At 52.5% G+C, this 15,441-nt stretch overlaps 1 protein-coding gene and 1 pseudogene across 4 annotated transcripts; one reads left to right on the top strand and one right to left on the bottom strand.

Annotated features, from left to right (window-relative positions):
- Positions 1 to 2,611: 2,611 nt before the first annotated feature.
- On the bottom strand, positions 2,612 to 15,176 carry THEMIS2 (thymocyte selection associated family member 2). 3 transcript variants are annotated; one of them, XM_065889834.1, is made up of 7 exons: positions 15,083 to 15,176; positions 12,697 to 12,837; positions 8,329 to 8,739; positions 6,552 to 6,706; positions 5,643 to 6,164; positions 3,095 to 3,251; positions 2,612 to 2,664 (listed from the first exon to the last, which is right to left on the bottom strand). In XM_065889834.1, exons 1-7 carry the CDS (start codon positions 15,174 to 15,176, stop codon positions 2,612 to 2,614), a joined length of 1,533 nt encoding a protein of 510 aa, XP_065745906.1. The 3 variants fall into 3 exon arrangements, with proteins under 3 accessions (XP_065745906.1, XP_065745896.1, XP_065745912.1); XM_065889824.1 differs by having other exon boundaries at positions 5,643 to 6,706; XM_065889840.1 differs by lacking the exon at positions 6,552 to 6,706 and having other exon boundaries at positions 5,643 to 6,209; positions 8,420 to 8,739.
- Positions 8,806 to 11,523, top strand: LOC136129781 (programmed cell death protein 2 pseudogene; annotated as a pseudogene). Its single transcript, XR_010656269.1, has 2 exons — positions 8,806 to 8,862; positions 10,402 to 11,523. The product of XR_010656269.1 is annotated as a programmed cell death protein 2 pseudogene (transcript).
- Positions 15,177 to 15,441: the final 265 nt, after the last annotated feature.

The raw sequence follows: 15,441 nt of genomic DNA, 5'->3' as shown, positions 1-15,441 counted from the left end.
CAGCACTATGACCCAAGTTCTCAGAAATCCCCAGTGTCACAGCCAAGCCATGAGTCTAGCCTAGTCTCAGGAAGATCTCTTTAGGTGTACAGTGGGAGATGAGGCTCCTTGGGAAATAGTGGTACTTTATTGGATTTAACTAGAGAAAAGCCAGTAAGAATTAGTGTCCTATGTGAATTAATAGATTTGTTTTTTAAAATGTTGTTGAGGGAAATTCAAAACTCGATAAATTTTTGAGCATGCATCCCCAGGTTATATTCATTTACCTAGCAGTTATTTACTATATCAGTTACTATATTAGTTTGTTATATATATTACAAAACACTCAAAATTAGAAATGAAAAAGGATATTAAAAATAAATATGAAAGGATGTACCAATACAGTTGACGCTTGAACGTCACGGTTTGAGCTGTGCAGGTCCACTCATACGCAGATTTTTTCCAATAAACACATACTACACGATCTGCATTTGGTTGCATCTGCAGGTGCGGAGGGTCAACTGTAAAGTTGTATGTGGATTTTTTGACCGTGTTGGGGGTCAACTGTAATTCTTCTCTGTTTCCCAGTCAATCATCTTGTGTCCTCACTTTGGAGACCACTACTTGGGGGAATCTCTAGCCCCATTATAATTCCCTCCCCACCACCCAGCGGTTTATTCCAGAGGTAAAGAAGACAAAAGCACCCTGAGGGTGGTATCTGCCTTTGGTCCATTCCCTTCGTACCCTTACTGCTCTAGTAAGACAGTCACAGTTGTGGTTTTCAAACATGTTTTCCTTTTAAGCCCAGCTTTCCCTGCTATGAAATTGGTGGCTTTCTCCTCATGGCAGCATTTGGCCACTCAGAAACCCCCTTTTGTGGGAACTGGTGGCCCCTCTCCTCTGCCCCCCTTTTGTGATCTTGCTCAATTTGGCGCCAAGATTAACTGCAAACGTGAACGTGAAACTGTGGACATTTGCATGGGGTCCTGATCCCTAGGGGTTCGGTGCCAAGGAGGAACTTTCTGACTCTTGCTTATTGCTTTTCCCAGAGTACTCTCTTCCTCAGGGTCCTCCTGTGTGGTAGTGATTGCGTCTGTGGAGGAGGGCGTGGGAACTGGTGTGGAGATGAGCATGGGTGCTAGATACTGGGGACTGGCCCAGCAGCACGTAGTCACCGCTCAGTGGTCACCTGGAGAATGCCCTGCTGGAGTGTGGTGGCCTGGGAAGTACATGGGTCCAGAGAGCCAGAGGGATGTTAGGAGGCAAAGGAAGGACACACTCAGGTGTAGTGCCTCGAATCCAGGAGTGGGAATTTGACCCTCTTTCGGCTCCCGCCTCCACTGGACACTCCTTCCATCTTTTTGTCTCTCTCCTGTCCTCCGCTGACCATGGTGCTTAATTCCGTGACTGCATTAGCCCAAGAAACCAAAGTCCCACTACTTCTAGGAAGTGAGGCCTGTGGTCTTACCTTACTGAACAGGCCTTAACTGACCCTGGAAACTGAGTTATTCTCTGCATAGGCACAGGCTTGTGTTTCTTCTCTTATCTCGTTATACTGGCTCTGTCTCCACAGCCCAGGAACACAGTATAAACACTGGGATGAATTCCATGACTAGGAGACAGTGTAAGCATGTGAAAGGGGTGTTGGTTTTAGAGACAGGTACAGCTCTCAGATCTTGGTCAACAGTAATGATACTAACATGTTTACTGAATATTTATTATGAGCCAGGCACTGTGATAAATGCTCTACAGATATTATCTCAGTCGATCCTTAAAACAATCTTTTGAGGTAGATAACTTAGTTTCACTTTGCATGTGAAGAAACTGAAGCTTAGAGAGGTTAAAATCACTTGTAGGTGGTGAGCAAGGATCCTGACCCAGGCCCATGACTAGCCTGCCCGCTGAAGCACACTAGACTAGTTTGTTTCCTGATCTTTAAAACCATGCCTTGTCTACCTCAGAGAGTTGATTTAGATAGGGTTTGTAAAGGGTCTGGTACACAGACAGAACTTAATAAGTGATAATCTCTTAATCATTTTTCCCGAAGCTCAGATGTCATTTTTATTCTGTGCTTTTAAAGTGAAATAATCTTGGATAGTCACCTACAACGGTCATGTGCTGGGTGCTGCAGAGATGAGGAAGACAGTCCTGGTCCCTCAGGGGCTCGGAGCCTGGGTGGGGGACGGCGAGAGAGAGGAGAGAGTGGAGCAGGGGCGGCCAGCATTACAGAAGGCTCTCAGTGCAGTGTGTCATCAGGATTGAGTCCCCTTTACCAAGAGGCAGGAGGCACTGTGCTGCGGTCACCGAGGTGGGCAGTGTCTTGGATTCCTTTCTGCACTAACAAGTGGGACAACTGGTGTTGGGGTGCAGGATTGAGTAGAACCCAGCTGGCTACTTGATACCAAATCTCTGAACCTGAAGGAGCCAAATGCAAGGTGCTGGGCCCAGAGGAGCCAGAGGGAAGCTGGTGCAGGGTCTATCCTATTTCCAGTCAGTCCCCACCCGGCCACTCCTTGTCCACAGTCTGGTTTCTGAGAGACCTCGTCCAGGGTCCTCTAAAGGCTTGTAATAGTTGGCTGATATCTTGGGTTCCCTGAGAAGCAGCAGTTAGGAAGTAAGGTTTCTCCAGCACCTAGAGGGTTTTCGGAAACTGCTCAAGTATTTCTTCGTAATCGTGTTCATCATCTGCAAAAGAATCCAAGTCAGTGAGGACCTTTGGCCTTAGGTTCCTTCCCCTCTTTAGGGTACTTTCGTCCCTTGAACAGGGGAGGGCTTGGTCTGGATGCTCTAAGGTCCTCGCTAGCCCAGAAACCACAGTTTGTTGTGTCTGAACACTTTGCAAACATTCTCCTGTGTGCCTTGGGGAGGGTAGTTGGGGGATGAACTCATTTTCCTTGCCAGGGCCCTGGAGCCACTGGGAGAAGGACAGTAGGGACCCTTCAGCCTACACCCATCTCATATAGGCCTGTCCATCCAACTGGGACTGTGGAAGGGTCGCTAAGAGCAGAGCCCTGCTGAGGGTATGGCCAGCACCATCAGAGGCAAAAGCAGCAGCAGAATGGCATGGGGGAGGGGAGAAGGAAAGACAGGGGTGAACAGGGGCTGACAGACTCACTTGTATCCCGAGTGATGGGCTTAGTGGGCCTGAGACCTTTCTTGTGACCAGGAATCTGACTGTATAAATTGCAGCTGTCCTTGATGACCTTTCGCAAGGTCTTCCTCTTGGGTTTAGGCATCAGAGATGGTTCCTGCAATTCGAAGGCTTCAGAAGACTAAGTGGGAAAAAAAGCAGAAGTTAGCAGGGTCCCAAGAAATGGGGTAAGAGAGTACCTGAAATGCAATTTCCTTCAAATCTCACTTCCTCTGCTCCTCTCTGAACTTTTCAGTGTATGGCTTCTCAGGACGCCAGGTGTTTTTGCTACAAGCACTTGAACTGTTCTTTGGCAGGGGAGAAAGGGGCCAGGGTGAGACATGATAGGGTTGGGGGCTAGAGACAGGGTGTCTCTGCGTTTTTACACAGGGATTTGGTCATTGTCCTCCAAATCTTTTGCTAAAGGAGAAAAAAAGTCGTCACAAAGCCTCAGGACAAACAGAGTACAGAGCTGAGAGGGGTCCCAGAAGGAAGAGGACTTTTATTGAAATCCTACCATGTGCCAGAAGCTGTATGCATATCTGTTCATTCACCCTCAAGTGACTCTCTGAGGAGCTGTTTGAGTTCCCAGTTTACACGTGAGGAACCAGGCTCAGAAAGAGTGTGCCATGTCAAGCCTCACACGGGATCCCTGGCTGGGCCAGGCTTCAGACGCAGAGCCATGTCTGTGACCTGTAAAGCCGCTCCTCTTCCCACCACGTCATGTTTTCAAAAGCAAACAGTACGGCTCCCTGATGAGCAGTGGAGAATACTGATTCCCAGGGAGGGAAATTGCTTGTTCTAGGGCAACAAGCAGGAGCCATCCCAGAGGAGCCATCAGGAACCAAGGCTGGGACGGAGGTCTCAACTCTTTGTACCACATTCTTTCCAGCACTGTCACAAGGCCTGTGTTTCAGATGTCCCAGTCTATTTTTGGTTCTGTCAGAAAACGACTACCCTACCCACTGCCCCACAGATACGAGCCCCTTCTGGGGCTGAGATCGCTCAGGGTTCATCTTTTTAACTTCCACTGCCATCCCACTGCCTCCCCACACAGTACGAAATCCAAGTCTCTGCACATCCCAAAACAGTATGCTTGTTACAGTTTACAAAGTGCTTTTTATGTAGATCGCTCCTCCCACCCCACCACGCCCCCCATTCTCAGCAGAGCATGGCTATCAGCGCCCACCTCGGAGGGACGCCGTGAGAGCTGGGTGGGGCAGTACGTATGCATAAGGGGCCACCCCAGGGTAAGCGCCCCGCGAGTAGAGGCTAACAAAACAGCACTGAGAGTTAGTGATGTTATCCCAGGCTCACTGGTGAGGAAACATGCCCAGAGAGGAGGTACAGCCCACAGAGTGAGGAAACAGGGACGTGAACTTCGTGTTTCTGACTCTGAGGTTCTTTGCCCGCTTGTCGTGATTCAGTTTGGTTCAGTTCGGACTCACTGGCACTTTCTCTGCCTGCCTTGGAGTGGGAGGTCCCTGCCCCACAGGACTCTTGTTCTAGCCAGAGACCAAGTACAACTAATTAAAACTACATGGCCTCCCACCTCCAAGCTGTGTACAGCGTGCAGTGTGACTACTGAAGAGGGAGAACTGTCACCACCTCGGAGGAAATGGGAGCTGAGCCTTGCCCGTGAGCCTGAAAGGCGGGAGAATGTTCCTGGCAGAAGGACTGGTGTGTGTGAAGTGCTGAGGCAGGAATCCCGGCATACCGAGAGCAACAGGAGTTCCTCTGTGGTTGGAGCTACTGAGCAGTGGTGGAAGGTGGGCCTGGGAAGGTGAGACTGAAGTCAGCTATGAAGGACCCTGGATACCATGTTAAGGGGTTCGCATTACCCCCAGCAATGGGGAGCCATGGAAGGTTTCAGAAGGTGGGGCTGAGGCCCCATAGTGACCAGGGAAGGATGTGGGAGGCCATTCTGACAGCCGTGGGGAGGGGTTGAAGAGGCTGCTGGAAGAGTTTAGGTGAAAAATGCTGTAGCTTGAGCTCGGGAGTGACAGCAGGGGTAGCAGAGAGAGGTAAAGCACCGTGAACTTGGAGTCACAATGCTTCCGCTCCAGTTCAGGCCCCCCCCATTTACAAACTGTGTGACTTTGAGTGAGTCTCACAGTCGCTGAGACCTCATTTTCTCGACTGTAAAATATGAATGATCACACCAGTGTCAGGATGGTCAGGATCGAATAATAGGCACAAAGCGTGCACGTTTATAAACTGTACATTCTGGAAATAGAGACAGATGTAGAGAACAAGCATATGGACCCCAGTGAGGGAAAGTGGGGGTGGGTGGGTAGTGGCGGCGGTGGGATGAACCGGGAGATCGGGGTTGACATATATCCACTAATGTGTATAAAACAGGTAACTAATAAGAACCTGCCGTATAAAAAAATAAAATTCAAAAATAAATAAACAAACTGCATGTCCTGTACAGCTGCAAGAGGCGTGATGCCAGACAGACAAAGAAGAAACGGCAGGACCCTAATGATCCCTACAGGTGGCCCCTCCCTGCCCACTTGGGTTCTGTTGGTACCTTGACGCCTTTCGCCTTGCTGACCTGCTTCTTCTGCCCACTGAGGCCCTTACTTTTCGGAGGCCTGGGCGGGGGAGCTTGACCCTCAAAGGCCGGTGACTTCCGAAGGTGATAATAGAAGGCCTCTGTCAGCTCCTCCACTGGGACTACGGGGAGGGGCCCAGCCGGCTGGCTTGGCTGCCCCTCGGCTTCCACGACAGTCAGGTCCAGCCACCGGGGAGGGACCTCGAAGCACATCTCAGGGTTGGAGTCCAGGCTGACCACCAAGAAGGGTTCCATGATCTTCTCCTCCAGCCGCAGGCCCAGGAAGGAGGGCAGAGGGTCATCAGGGTGGCTGGCATCCTTGGCCACCACCTTGACCTCACAGGGCAGTGGGAACTGGGCAATCAGATCCTGCAGGCTGTAGCGCCGGCCATCACCCAGCTCTTCCACGAAGCCGCCAGAGAAGTGGAGGGGCAGCAGAATCTGTTCTTGGTCCTCTGCCTCTTCATACTCTTCCTCCCCAGGCTGGTCACTCAGCCGCTGACACACCAGGACATTCATGTCCCTCTCTTGAACCCCAAGGGCCTGGCCAGACCCCAACACCTCCAGCCTGTCTCCCATGGCCAGGGACATGAACCCGGGGTTCTCCAACCCGTCTCCTTCACAGTCCTTTGTGGCCACTACCCGGAGTGGCTGGCCTGGCTGGAGAGCACCCAGGAGGTCGTAGGCCGTGGGGAACTCTCTCGGCCGCCGCCGCAGCTTGCCCTGGTAGGCCCCAGAGATCATGAAGTGTCTGGGCACTTTCCGGCCCTTGGTTGAGGCCAGGAACCGCCAGGGTGGCGAGGCCACGCCATAGATGCAGAGCCTCTGGCCCTTCCGTAAGGAGCTCAGCCACGGGCTGAGGAAGATGGGGGGCCCCTCCGGAACTTCCAGGATCTCTGTGGGCAGGGGGAAGGGGCCTCCCCGGGCCAGGGCCTCGCTCAGCAGCAGCGGTTGTATGAAGTGGATGTGCTGAGAGAAGGCGGTGATATCCTCCACGTCAACCTCCAGCGTGGAGGGGATCTTGACGATGGTCCTGCGCACTGTGGAGGGGAGAGGTCAGCTCAGGTGCGCACCCTCCACCCCTCAGAGGTCTGAGCCTGCTAACCTCTTTCCTGTCTTCATCTTTTCTTTCCTACCAGCGTTTTCCTGTTGTACCAGATTCCTTGCCCACTCTTTCCTTCAACCTCTTTTTAAAAAGTTACTATAAAAAGTTTTAAAAATATTTATAAAAGTAGAATAGTATAGTGAACCCCAATGTACCTGTCACCCAGCTTCAACATTTAACCCATGGCCCATTTTCTTTCCTTTATACCCCTATCTATCCATTCCCCTTCCACTGGATTATTTGGAGTCAGAATAATCACATCTTGCCATCTGTGACTATTTCAACGTGTATTGCTAGAAGAAGGGGTAATTAAAATTTCAAAAATAATAACCACTAGGCTATGATCACATTGAAATAATAATAATTTGATAATTCCTTAATATCACTGAATATCCAATCAGTTCACTTTTAAAATTTTAATTGAATTTTGAATGTAATTTTATAAGCTGTCTTTCCAAATCCTTTCTGGATTTAAATAGATAGAACCAAATCAAGAAAAACACTGACTACATGACTTTGGACAACCTCCTCCTGTCCTGGCATTGATAGCGCCTGGTGCATAAACTCTGCAAGAGTCTGAGGACAACTGGCCCACCCACTATGTTGTTTGAGCCGCGCCACACGGAATGCTCTCCCTGTTTTGCAGACGAGAACACTGAGGCTCCGAGGAGTGGTGGTGACTTCCCTCAGGTCACATGGTTGGGATCTTTGCTCTGTGCCAGATGAGCTGATAATCGGCTGAAGCTGGGAGATGGGCACATCTGGGTTCATTACACTGTTGTTTTTTAATTCAGAATGCTTTATAAATTACCTGAGCTGCCTCATTCTCCAAGGCAGTCAACTTGTTATTTTTACAAAAACTAGTAAACAAAGCCTAGGTTGTTTCTTAGGACAGGACTCAGTCAGGCTGCTGGCAGCATCCAGAGCAGGGCTGGTGAGGCAGAGGCAGAACCTGGCCAGTCAAGAGGCCAAGGCTGAGTGGAGGGTGAAGAATGGGGGTGCCCTGGGGACCTCTACACATACACCCATTCTTCTACCTCTGCTCCAGCTTGGCCTCCGACCGGCCAGACCTGGCCAGCTTCTGCCTCCGTTTCACCAACCCTCTGTGTGCAGCCACCAGCCTGTCCTAAGAAGTAACCTATGAAACAGCTGGGGGATTCAGCCAGACAGTACCCTCCCAGACAGGAGCCCCTTCACGAACAATCTTGCTCTCCCCAGCAACAGGAAAATATATTTCTCCTGAGCAAATGGTCAACGCTGCACTTTCTAACACTATGTTTCTTTGTCCTAGCTGCGGGCAACCTCACAGCCCAACTTTTGCCAAACTTTATAAAGTACGTGGGACCTCACTCAAGTTACCCGTTTTCCTATCTCCTCTTGCACCTAACTTCCACTATTGGGGATTCTTTATTCTGTTACGTTGTATATACCAGGTAAACCACCTGGAATCCCTGGACTATCCACGGGGATAGGGGGCATCTCCCCATCAGAGCAGCTCCCCAGGGCCCCCTCTGTCCCTCCCGCCCCCGGGCCCACCCACCTGCCCGGGGAACTCACAGTGCATGATGGCTTCGACCTCATACTGGGGCATCAGGGTCAGGGAGTGCCAGGGGAGGACGGGGCAGGTGAGGATGGTGTCCTTCAGGGCCGGGTCCTGCAGCACCTGGAGCAGAGTCCGAGGGGGCCCAGGCTCCAGTTCCCAGAAGGGCCCCTTCTGGGACAGGGGCAGGTGCAGAATCACCTGCTGGGCCCCGGTGCCCAGCACACAGCGGGCACAGCAGGTCCCGAGGTGCATTTCCACAGCCTCAAGCTTGAGGGGCTGCTCCTGAGGCACCACCCTGGCCTTGGTGGTGATTCTGTGGGTCGACATGAAGCAGATGGGCAGCTGCTTGGAGCTCTGGGTTGTAGCAGAGACCAGCTCCTCCAGGGTTCCATAGCTCTGGGGGCCAGTGAGGGGGCTGAAGTTGCCTGTGGGGCACAGCAGGGGGTGTCAGGGTGGGGCAGACCTTGGCCGAGCCCAGGGCCTCATATCGCATGCCCAGGTCTGGCTGCAGAGAACCAGCCAGAATCCCCCGAGGACAGGGGCCAAGGGTGGGCCAGCATTTGGATATCCAGGCTGCAGGGCTGAGGGATGGCAGGCAGCAAGTGACCATTGCAAATGGACAGTGAGGGCAGGGGGGGGAAAGTTCCTTCTGACACAGGCACGGACACAGAGGGATTGTCACCAGAGACAGAACAGAACAGACACACTGCCACATTTTCCTACCTGCCGACCCCACCTGCCTCTCACTTTGCCATCTTTGTCTCCAGGTACCTCACCACTGCTCCATTCCCACACACCAGCACCTACCACCCCATTCTGGGTGGGTGAGTGCCACAGTCCCTCCAAAACTAGAAACCCAGGAGCTACCGGCCAAATGACCTCTGACCACCCCTCTACCCCTCCCCCTGCCCTGTCCATTCTTCTGCCACCAGACTGGCCTAAAATACCCCATGTCTGGACATAATATCACTTCCAGGGTCTTCCTGCCCAAAACCCTCAACACAAATCTATTCAAGGAAGCACCACACAAAGTCGGTCTGAGGGACATTCTGCAAACGTACTGATCTAGACTCTTCAAAAATGTTGATAGCAAGACAAAGGAAGGCTGAGGAACTATTCCAGCCTGAAGGAGACTAAAGGAGGCCAACTGAATGTCATGTGCAATCTGGGACTAGATTCTGGATCAAGGCAAACACCGGGCTATCAAGGACATTAGTAGGGCGGCTGGTGAAATCTGAATACAGACTGTGGGTTAGACAGTAGTATTGTATCAATATTAAATTTCCTGAATTTAATCACTGAACTACAGTTTTGTGAGTGAATGTCCTTGTTTTATAGGAGTTATGCTAAATACTGGGAGTAATATTCAGATGTAATGGGGCATCATGTCTATAACTCTCAGATGGTTCAGAAAAAAGATATATATACACACACATATATAGTAATATATGTTCATATGTATATATGTGTGTGTGTATGTATATATAATATACAGAGAGAGGGAAAGCAAATGTAACAACATGCTTAACTGGTGAATCTGGATAAACAGTATACAGGAGTTCTAGCAAGTCTTCTGTAAATTTGAAATTATTTCAAAATTTTTTAAAACCCTCAAAATACAAAACAAAACACATCACTTCCCTATTTAAAAGCGCTTTGGCTACTTAATACCTTCAAAATAAAGACTGAAATGTGGGGACTTCCCTGGTGGTTCAGTGCTTAAGAATCTGCCTGTCAGTGCAGGAGACACAGGTTCGATTCCTGGTCTGGGAAGATCCCACATGCCACGGAGCACCTAAGTCCGTGCGCCACAACTACTGAGCCTGTGCTCTAGAGCCGACAAGCCACAACTACTGAGCCTGTGTGCTGCAACTACTGAAACCCATGCGCCTAGAGCCCGTGCTCCACAGCAAGAGAAGCCACTGCAGTGAGAAGCGCGTGCACTGCAACCAAGAGTAGCCCCTGCTCACCACAACTAGAGAAAAGCCCATGCGCAGCAACGAAGACCCGACACAGCCAAAAATTAAATAAATAAATGAATTTATAAAAAAATAAAATTAAATTTACAAAGCCTTTAAAAAAAAAAGGTGGAGGCGGCGCCGGCGTGGCGGCTGCGCAGCGAGCAGTTCCCCAGCAAGGTGGGCGGCTGGCCGGCGTGGCTCGGCGTAGCCGGGCTGCCGGGGCCCGCGGGGCTGGCCTGCGCGCTGTGCGGCCGCCCACTGGCCTTCCTGCTGCAGCTGTACGCACCGCTTCCGGGCCGCGCCTTTGCCTTCCACCGCGGTCTCTTCCTTTTCTGCTGCCGAACGCCACCGTGCTGCGCCGGCCTACGCGTTTTTAGAAATCAGTTGCCTAGGAGAAATGACTTCTACGCCTATGAGCCACCTTCTGAGGATCCTCCGCCGGAGACAGGGGACTCGGACTCCGTGTGCCTCCAGCTCGAGTCCGGTGCTCATCTCTGCAGAGTTTGTGGCTGTTTAGGCCCCAAAACATGCTCCCGATGTCACAAGGCACATTACTGCAGCAAGGAGCATCAGACTCTGGACTGGAGATTGGGACATAAGCAGGCTTGTACACAAGAAGGTGATTTGGACAGTACAGTTCCAGACCACAGCTTCCTTTTTCCAGAATTTGAAATTGTAATAGAAACAGAAGATGAGATCATGCCTGAAGTTGTGAAAAAGGATGATGAATCAGAGATTATAGGTAGCATGGGTGAAGCACCCGAGGAAGAATTGGATTCCATGGCAAAACATGAATCTAGGGAAGATAGAATTTTCCAGAAGTTTAAAACCAAAATATCCCTTGAACCAGAACAGATTCTCAGATACGGCAGAGGGATTGCCCCCATCTGGATCTCTGGTGAAAATATCCCTCGAGAAAAGGATATTCCAGATTGCCCCTGTGGTGCCAAGAGAATATTTGGATTCCACGTCATGCCTCGTCTGCTCAACTACCTGAAGGCCGACAGACTGGGCAGGAGTGTCGACTGGGGCGTCCTGGCCGTCTTCACCTGTGCTGAAAGCTGTGGCCTGGGCACTGGCTACACAGAGGAATTTGTTTGGAAGCAAGATATAACAGATACCGCCTAAAGACAACGGTGTGAAGCCTCAAAATATTCATCATCTCTTAGACCTTCCAATTCCATTTCTAGGACTTTATCCTAAGGAAATAATTATACCAGAGATACACAAAGATGTTGTTTTAGGTGTTGTGTATCTGTCCAGCAGGAGGCTACACAGTCTTAATGATACAGACTTATATGCACATCAAGTAAGATAAAGATGCCAAGGTACCATTGTAGATGGTATTCATAGTATGCTATTTTTGTAAAAATATTTATACACGTGTATGTACACCAAAAATATCTGGAATGATATGCACTAGATGTGAACTGGTTAACTGAACAGTGGGACTAAGCGACATGATCTTTTTACTTATATGTATATTTCTTTCTATAATAAAAATGGGTTATGTGCCTAATTAAGTCAAAAAAAAAAGAACGAAATGTGTCCGTGCCCCACACAAGCTCCCCCCGCCCCCCTGCGGTCTGGCTCCCGCTCACCTCCCCACCACTTGCCCCTCACCTGGAACCCATGCCCTCACTGGTCCCCTTCAGCGATCACAGGAAACCATACTGAGAACAAGCCCACAGAGGGTGCCTGCTCTGAGCCCAGCCCTGTTCTAAGTGTATCATACATGGCAACTCATTTAATCGTCACATCAAGGCTGACTGTCCCATTACAGAAGAGGAAGCTGAGCCGCAGAGAGGTCATGGGAACTAACCACGGCCACAGCTAGTAGCCGGCAGAGGTGGGATTCCCATCCAGGCTGCTGGCTTCAGTGTCCAGGCCCACGGTCCACCACACCACACACCTCCTGCAATGAATGCGCTACAGGGGGTTTCTGGAGCACCAGTGTGCTCACGCTACTCCCTCTAGCTGGGATCCTTCCTCCAGCTGAGGTGCCACCTCCTCCAGGAAGCCTGCACAGACCTCTGGAGAGGCAGGCCACTCTTGCCCGGAGCCCTCTCCAAACTGGTGCCTACCTGTGCTGTTGTCCTCCTCACTGCCATCCTGGAAACTCCCTGCCGGAGAGGGCTGCATCTGTTTCATCCTGAACCCCACACCCCAGCCCCCAGCACGAGGCCTGGCACACAGCAAGTGTCGATAAATGTTTGGTGAGTGAATGTGGGAGCGAACATGAAAACTGGCACGTGGACAAAGACATGAAACAAAAAAAGGCCCAGCCAAGAGGCAGATGTAATCAGAGATGGACACGGAGAGGACGCAGCCACGCCAGCTCAGGACACCGTCATGGCACTCAGAGGACATTCGGGTCTCAGGGCTGGGTAGTGGTGGATGTGAGAGCAGTGCCTGCCTTACCCTGGAAGTTGGGAGCGAGCTCCATGGTCTGGCCCGTCCCCAGGTTCTCGCAGACCACCTTCTGGAGGCGAACATGGGTGACCTTGATCAGGTCTCCTGTGGAGAGGCAGCATTCATTCCCGGAGATCTCGTAGATGGAGCCTGCGGAGACAGAGTCAGTTTCACCCATTCAGCAAAGGCCAAGCGCCGCGCCGCCCGTGCCCTGTTCCCCCCAGGCACTGCTCGGTCACACCTTTGCACACGTTGTTCCGGTGCCTGGAATGCTCTTCCCTGATGCCGCTCTGCCTTCTTTTAGCACTGACTGTACCCCTCTGTGGTCACATCCCCTTGCCTCCTGAACTCAGCTCACAGGGCAGGACTGATCCATCTCAGCCGGCACAGGCCCAGCCTCGAAGTGTGTGTGTTTAAGTCATGAATGAATAAACAACCCAGTAAATCCCAGTTCCCTTATTAGCTACAAAATCAGGCCCAGGGAGGTTCGGTGACTGCCCCGAGATCACACAAAGCCAAACACCCATACTGGCGCTTTCTTCTTCAGATGACTTGCTGTTAAGAGAAGCACAGGAGCGGGTGGCGGGCTGTTGACAGGGTGGGCCCAGTAGGCGGGTCTGGGCCCTGACTTACAAGGTTTAAAGGGCTATAGCAGGGTCCAGAGCATGGAAGGTGCTCAGTAAAGATCTCTCACACAGCGACCCATCCTGCTGATGAGGGACAGACAGTGCAGGTGGGCAAGCCTCCAGGCCACCTGACTCTACTGCACCCGCAGGGCAGCCCCGGCAGGGTCCTTTACAATAGCCCTGAGAAACTGATGAAAATCCCACCCGATATCCCCAGGAAAATACACACAGGCTCATAAAACACACACTTCTGTCTACAGACGCTCGGGGCTGGTAACGAGAGCAGCCCTGGTGCTGAGCACTTACTATATGCCTGGCGCTGTGCTCGGCACTGCAGACGTGTCATAGCACTTAAGACTCATGACTGCCCCTGGAGGGAAGGACAGTTTCTCTTTTCTAAATACGGAAACCGAGCCTTGGCAAGGGTGAACGGGCCGCCGGAGATTATCAGGTAATAGGAGGCAGAACTGGGACTCCGCCCAGGACATCATCTTCCTCCGAACTGGGGCTCCTAACCACGCGGTGACCACAGCCATCTGCCCATCAGTGTCACCATCTGCCCCCCTCCACTTCACCCCACTCCCACACTCTCATCCTGTCAGATTCTTCTCTTACCCTCACTTCCGCCACTCCCGCCCCCCACCCCCCACGCCCGGCGGGGAGCATAATGAGGAAACGCAAGTATTGTGACACACAGTGGGACGGGGGTATCAGGGGGACGGCAAACAGAGCACAGATGCCTGCAGGAAGCCCCCAGGGAGAGCGGGACTTGAACCCAGATCCCTCAGATTCCCAAGTGGGCCTGGCGAGACCCCATGGTGTGGTGGCCCGTCCTGCCCCCTGTGGGGCCCTCCATGCGTCTCGCCCTTGATCTAGGAACCCCACTTGGGGCCTCAGAACACTTTCTGGAAGCTGCTGTGGCGGAGAAAGGGAGCGGATGGAGGCAACAGGATGAAGCCGGGCGCTCAGACGCAGTCTGCTCTCTAAGGAAGTAGCCTCCTGCACCCCACCCAGACTCTCACTTCCCTCTCTCCTCGCCCTCCACCTTTACCACTCAGTCGCCCACAGGTCCTCCCTCACCCTCAGAGCCGCCGCCTCTCCCCTCACTGCCTGTCAATCCCTCCCCTCTCACCCTTTCAGGCAATGACTACTAAGCCCCAGCTGTGTACCATCCCTGTGAACCAGGTGGGCTGCGGCCATGTGGGCAGATGTGCGGGTGTGCAAGGAGCCAGGAAGGCTTCCCGGAGGAGGAGTCGTTTTAGCTGAGAACTGAAGAGTTGATCGGATCAAGTACGGCCCAGTGCCAAGCAGAGGGCAAAGGCGGGATGGGGGGACTGAAAGAAGGACGTGTAGATAAACGTCCAAGGGGAGGAGTGGGAGGGCGTACGGAGGGGAAGGCTGACCTGGCTCTTGAGAATCAAGCAATAGCCCGGCGTCGTGAGCGCCTGAATGCCGCAACCCTGCACGGTCCGACCTCATGCAATGCGCAATGCCGTTCTGCCCCAGCTTGGCTCGGTTCCACCCACTTGAGTATCTGAGCTCATGGACTTCCCATCACCACCCTGCGGGGCAATCAGTGATCCCGCATTCCACGCAAGCAAAAGCCGTGACCCGACGAAGTTGGAGTGTGGCCCCAAATCACACAACTTGGGTAGCGGCAGCGACGGGATTCGAACCCAGGGCGCAGTGTCCCGGGTTTCTAACGCCCTGGCAGGGAGAACCGGTCCGCCGCGGGGCCGAGGTCGGAGGGGTCTCGGCCCTTCACTCACCCTGGAAGTAGACACCCGAGCAGACCCGCAGCACACGCGGGAGGGAGGCGGGGTCCAGGGCGCACACGAAGTCCTGCAGCGACACAGGCTCCATGGTCCGCGCGGCTCGCTGAGCGCACACTGAACTGCCCGCCCGCCGCCGAGCGCGGCAGCCCCGCCCGGCCGGCCCAGCGGGGCGGGGGTGGCTGGAGCGCCCCGCCCAGGGGCGTTGGGGATGCGACGCCGCGTTCTGGGACGCGCCACCTCTCTCTCCCGGCCTCAGTTCCCTTGTCTCTACAAGGGGGTTGCAGTACCCACCTCTCACATTGGCGGCAGGATTTAGAAGGTCAAGACCAGGACCTGACATCCGGGAGGCTCTG

This window comes from Phocoena phocoena, chromosome 1 (genome assembly GCF_963924675.1).
Source record: "Phocoena phocoena chromosome 1, mPhoPho1.1, whole genome shotgun sequence".
NCBI classification, from domain to species: Eukaryota; Metazoa; Chordata; class Mammalia; order Artiodactyla; family Phocoenidae; genus Phocoena; species Phocoena phocoena.
The sequence above is the reverse complement of the archived record's forward strand: the minus strand, read 5'-3'. Positions and strand labels throughout refer to the sequence as shown.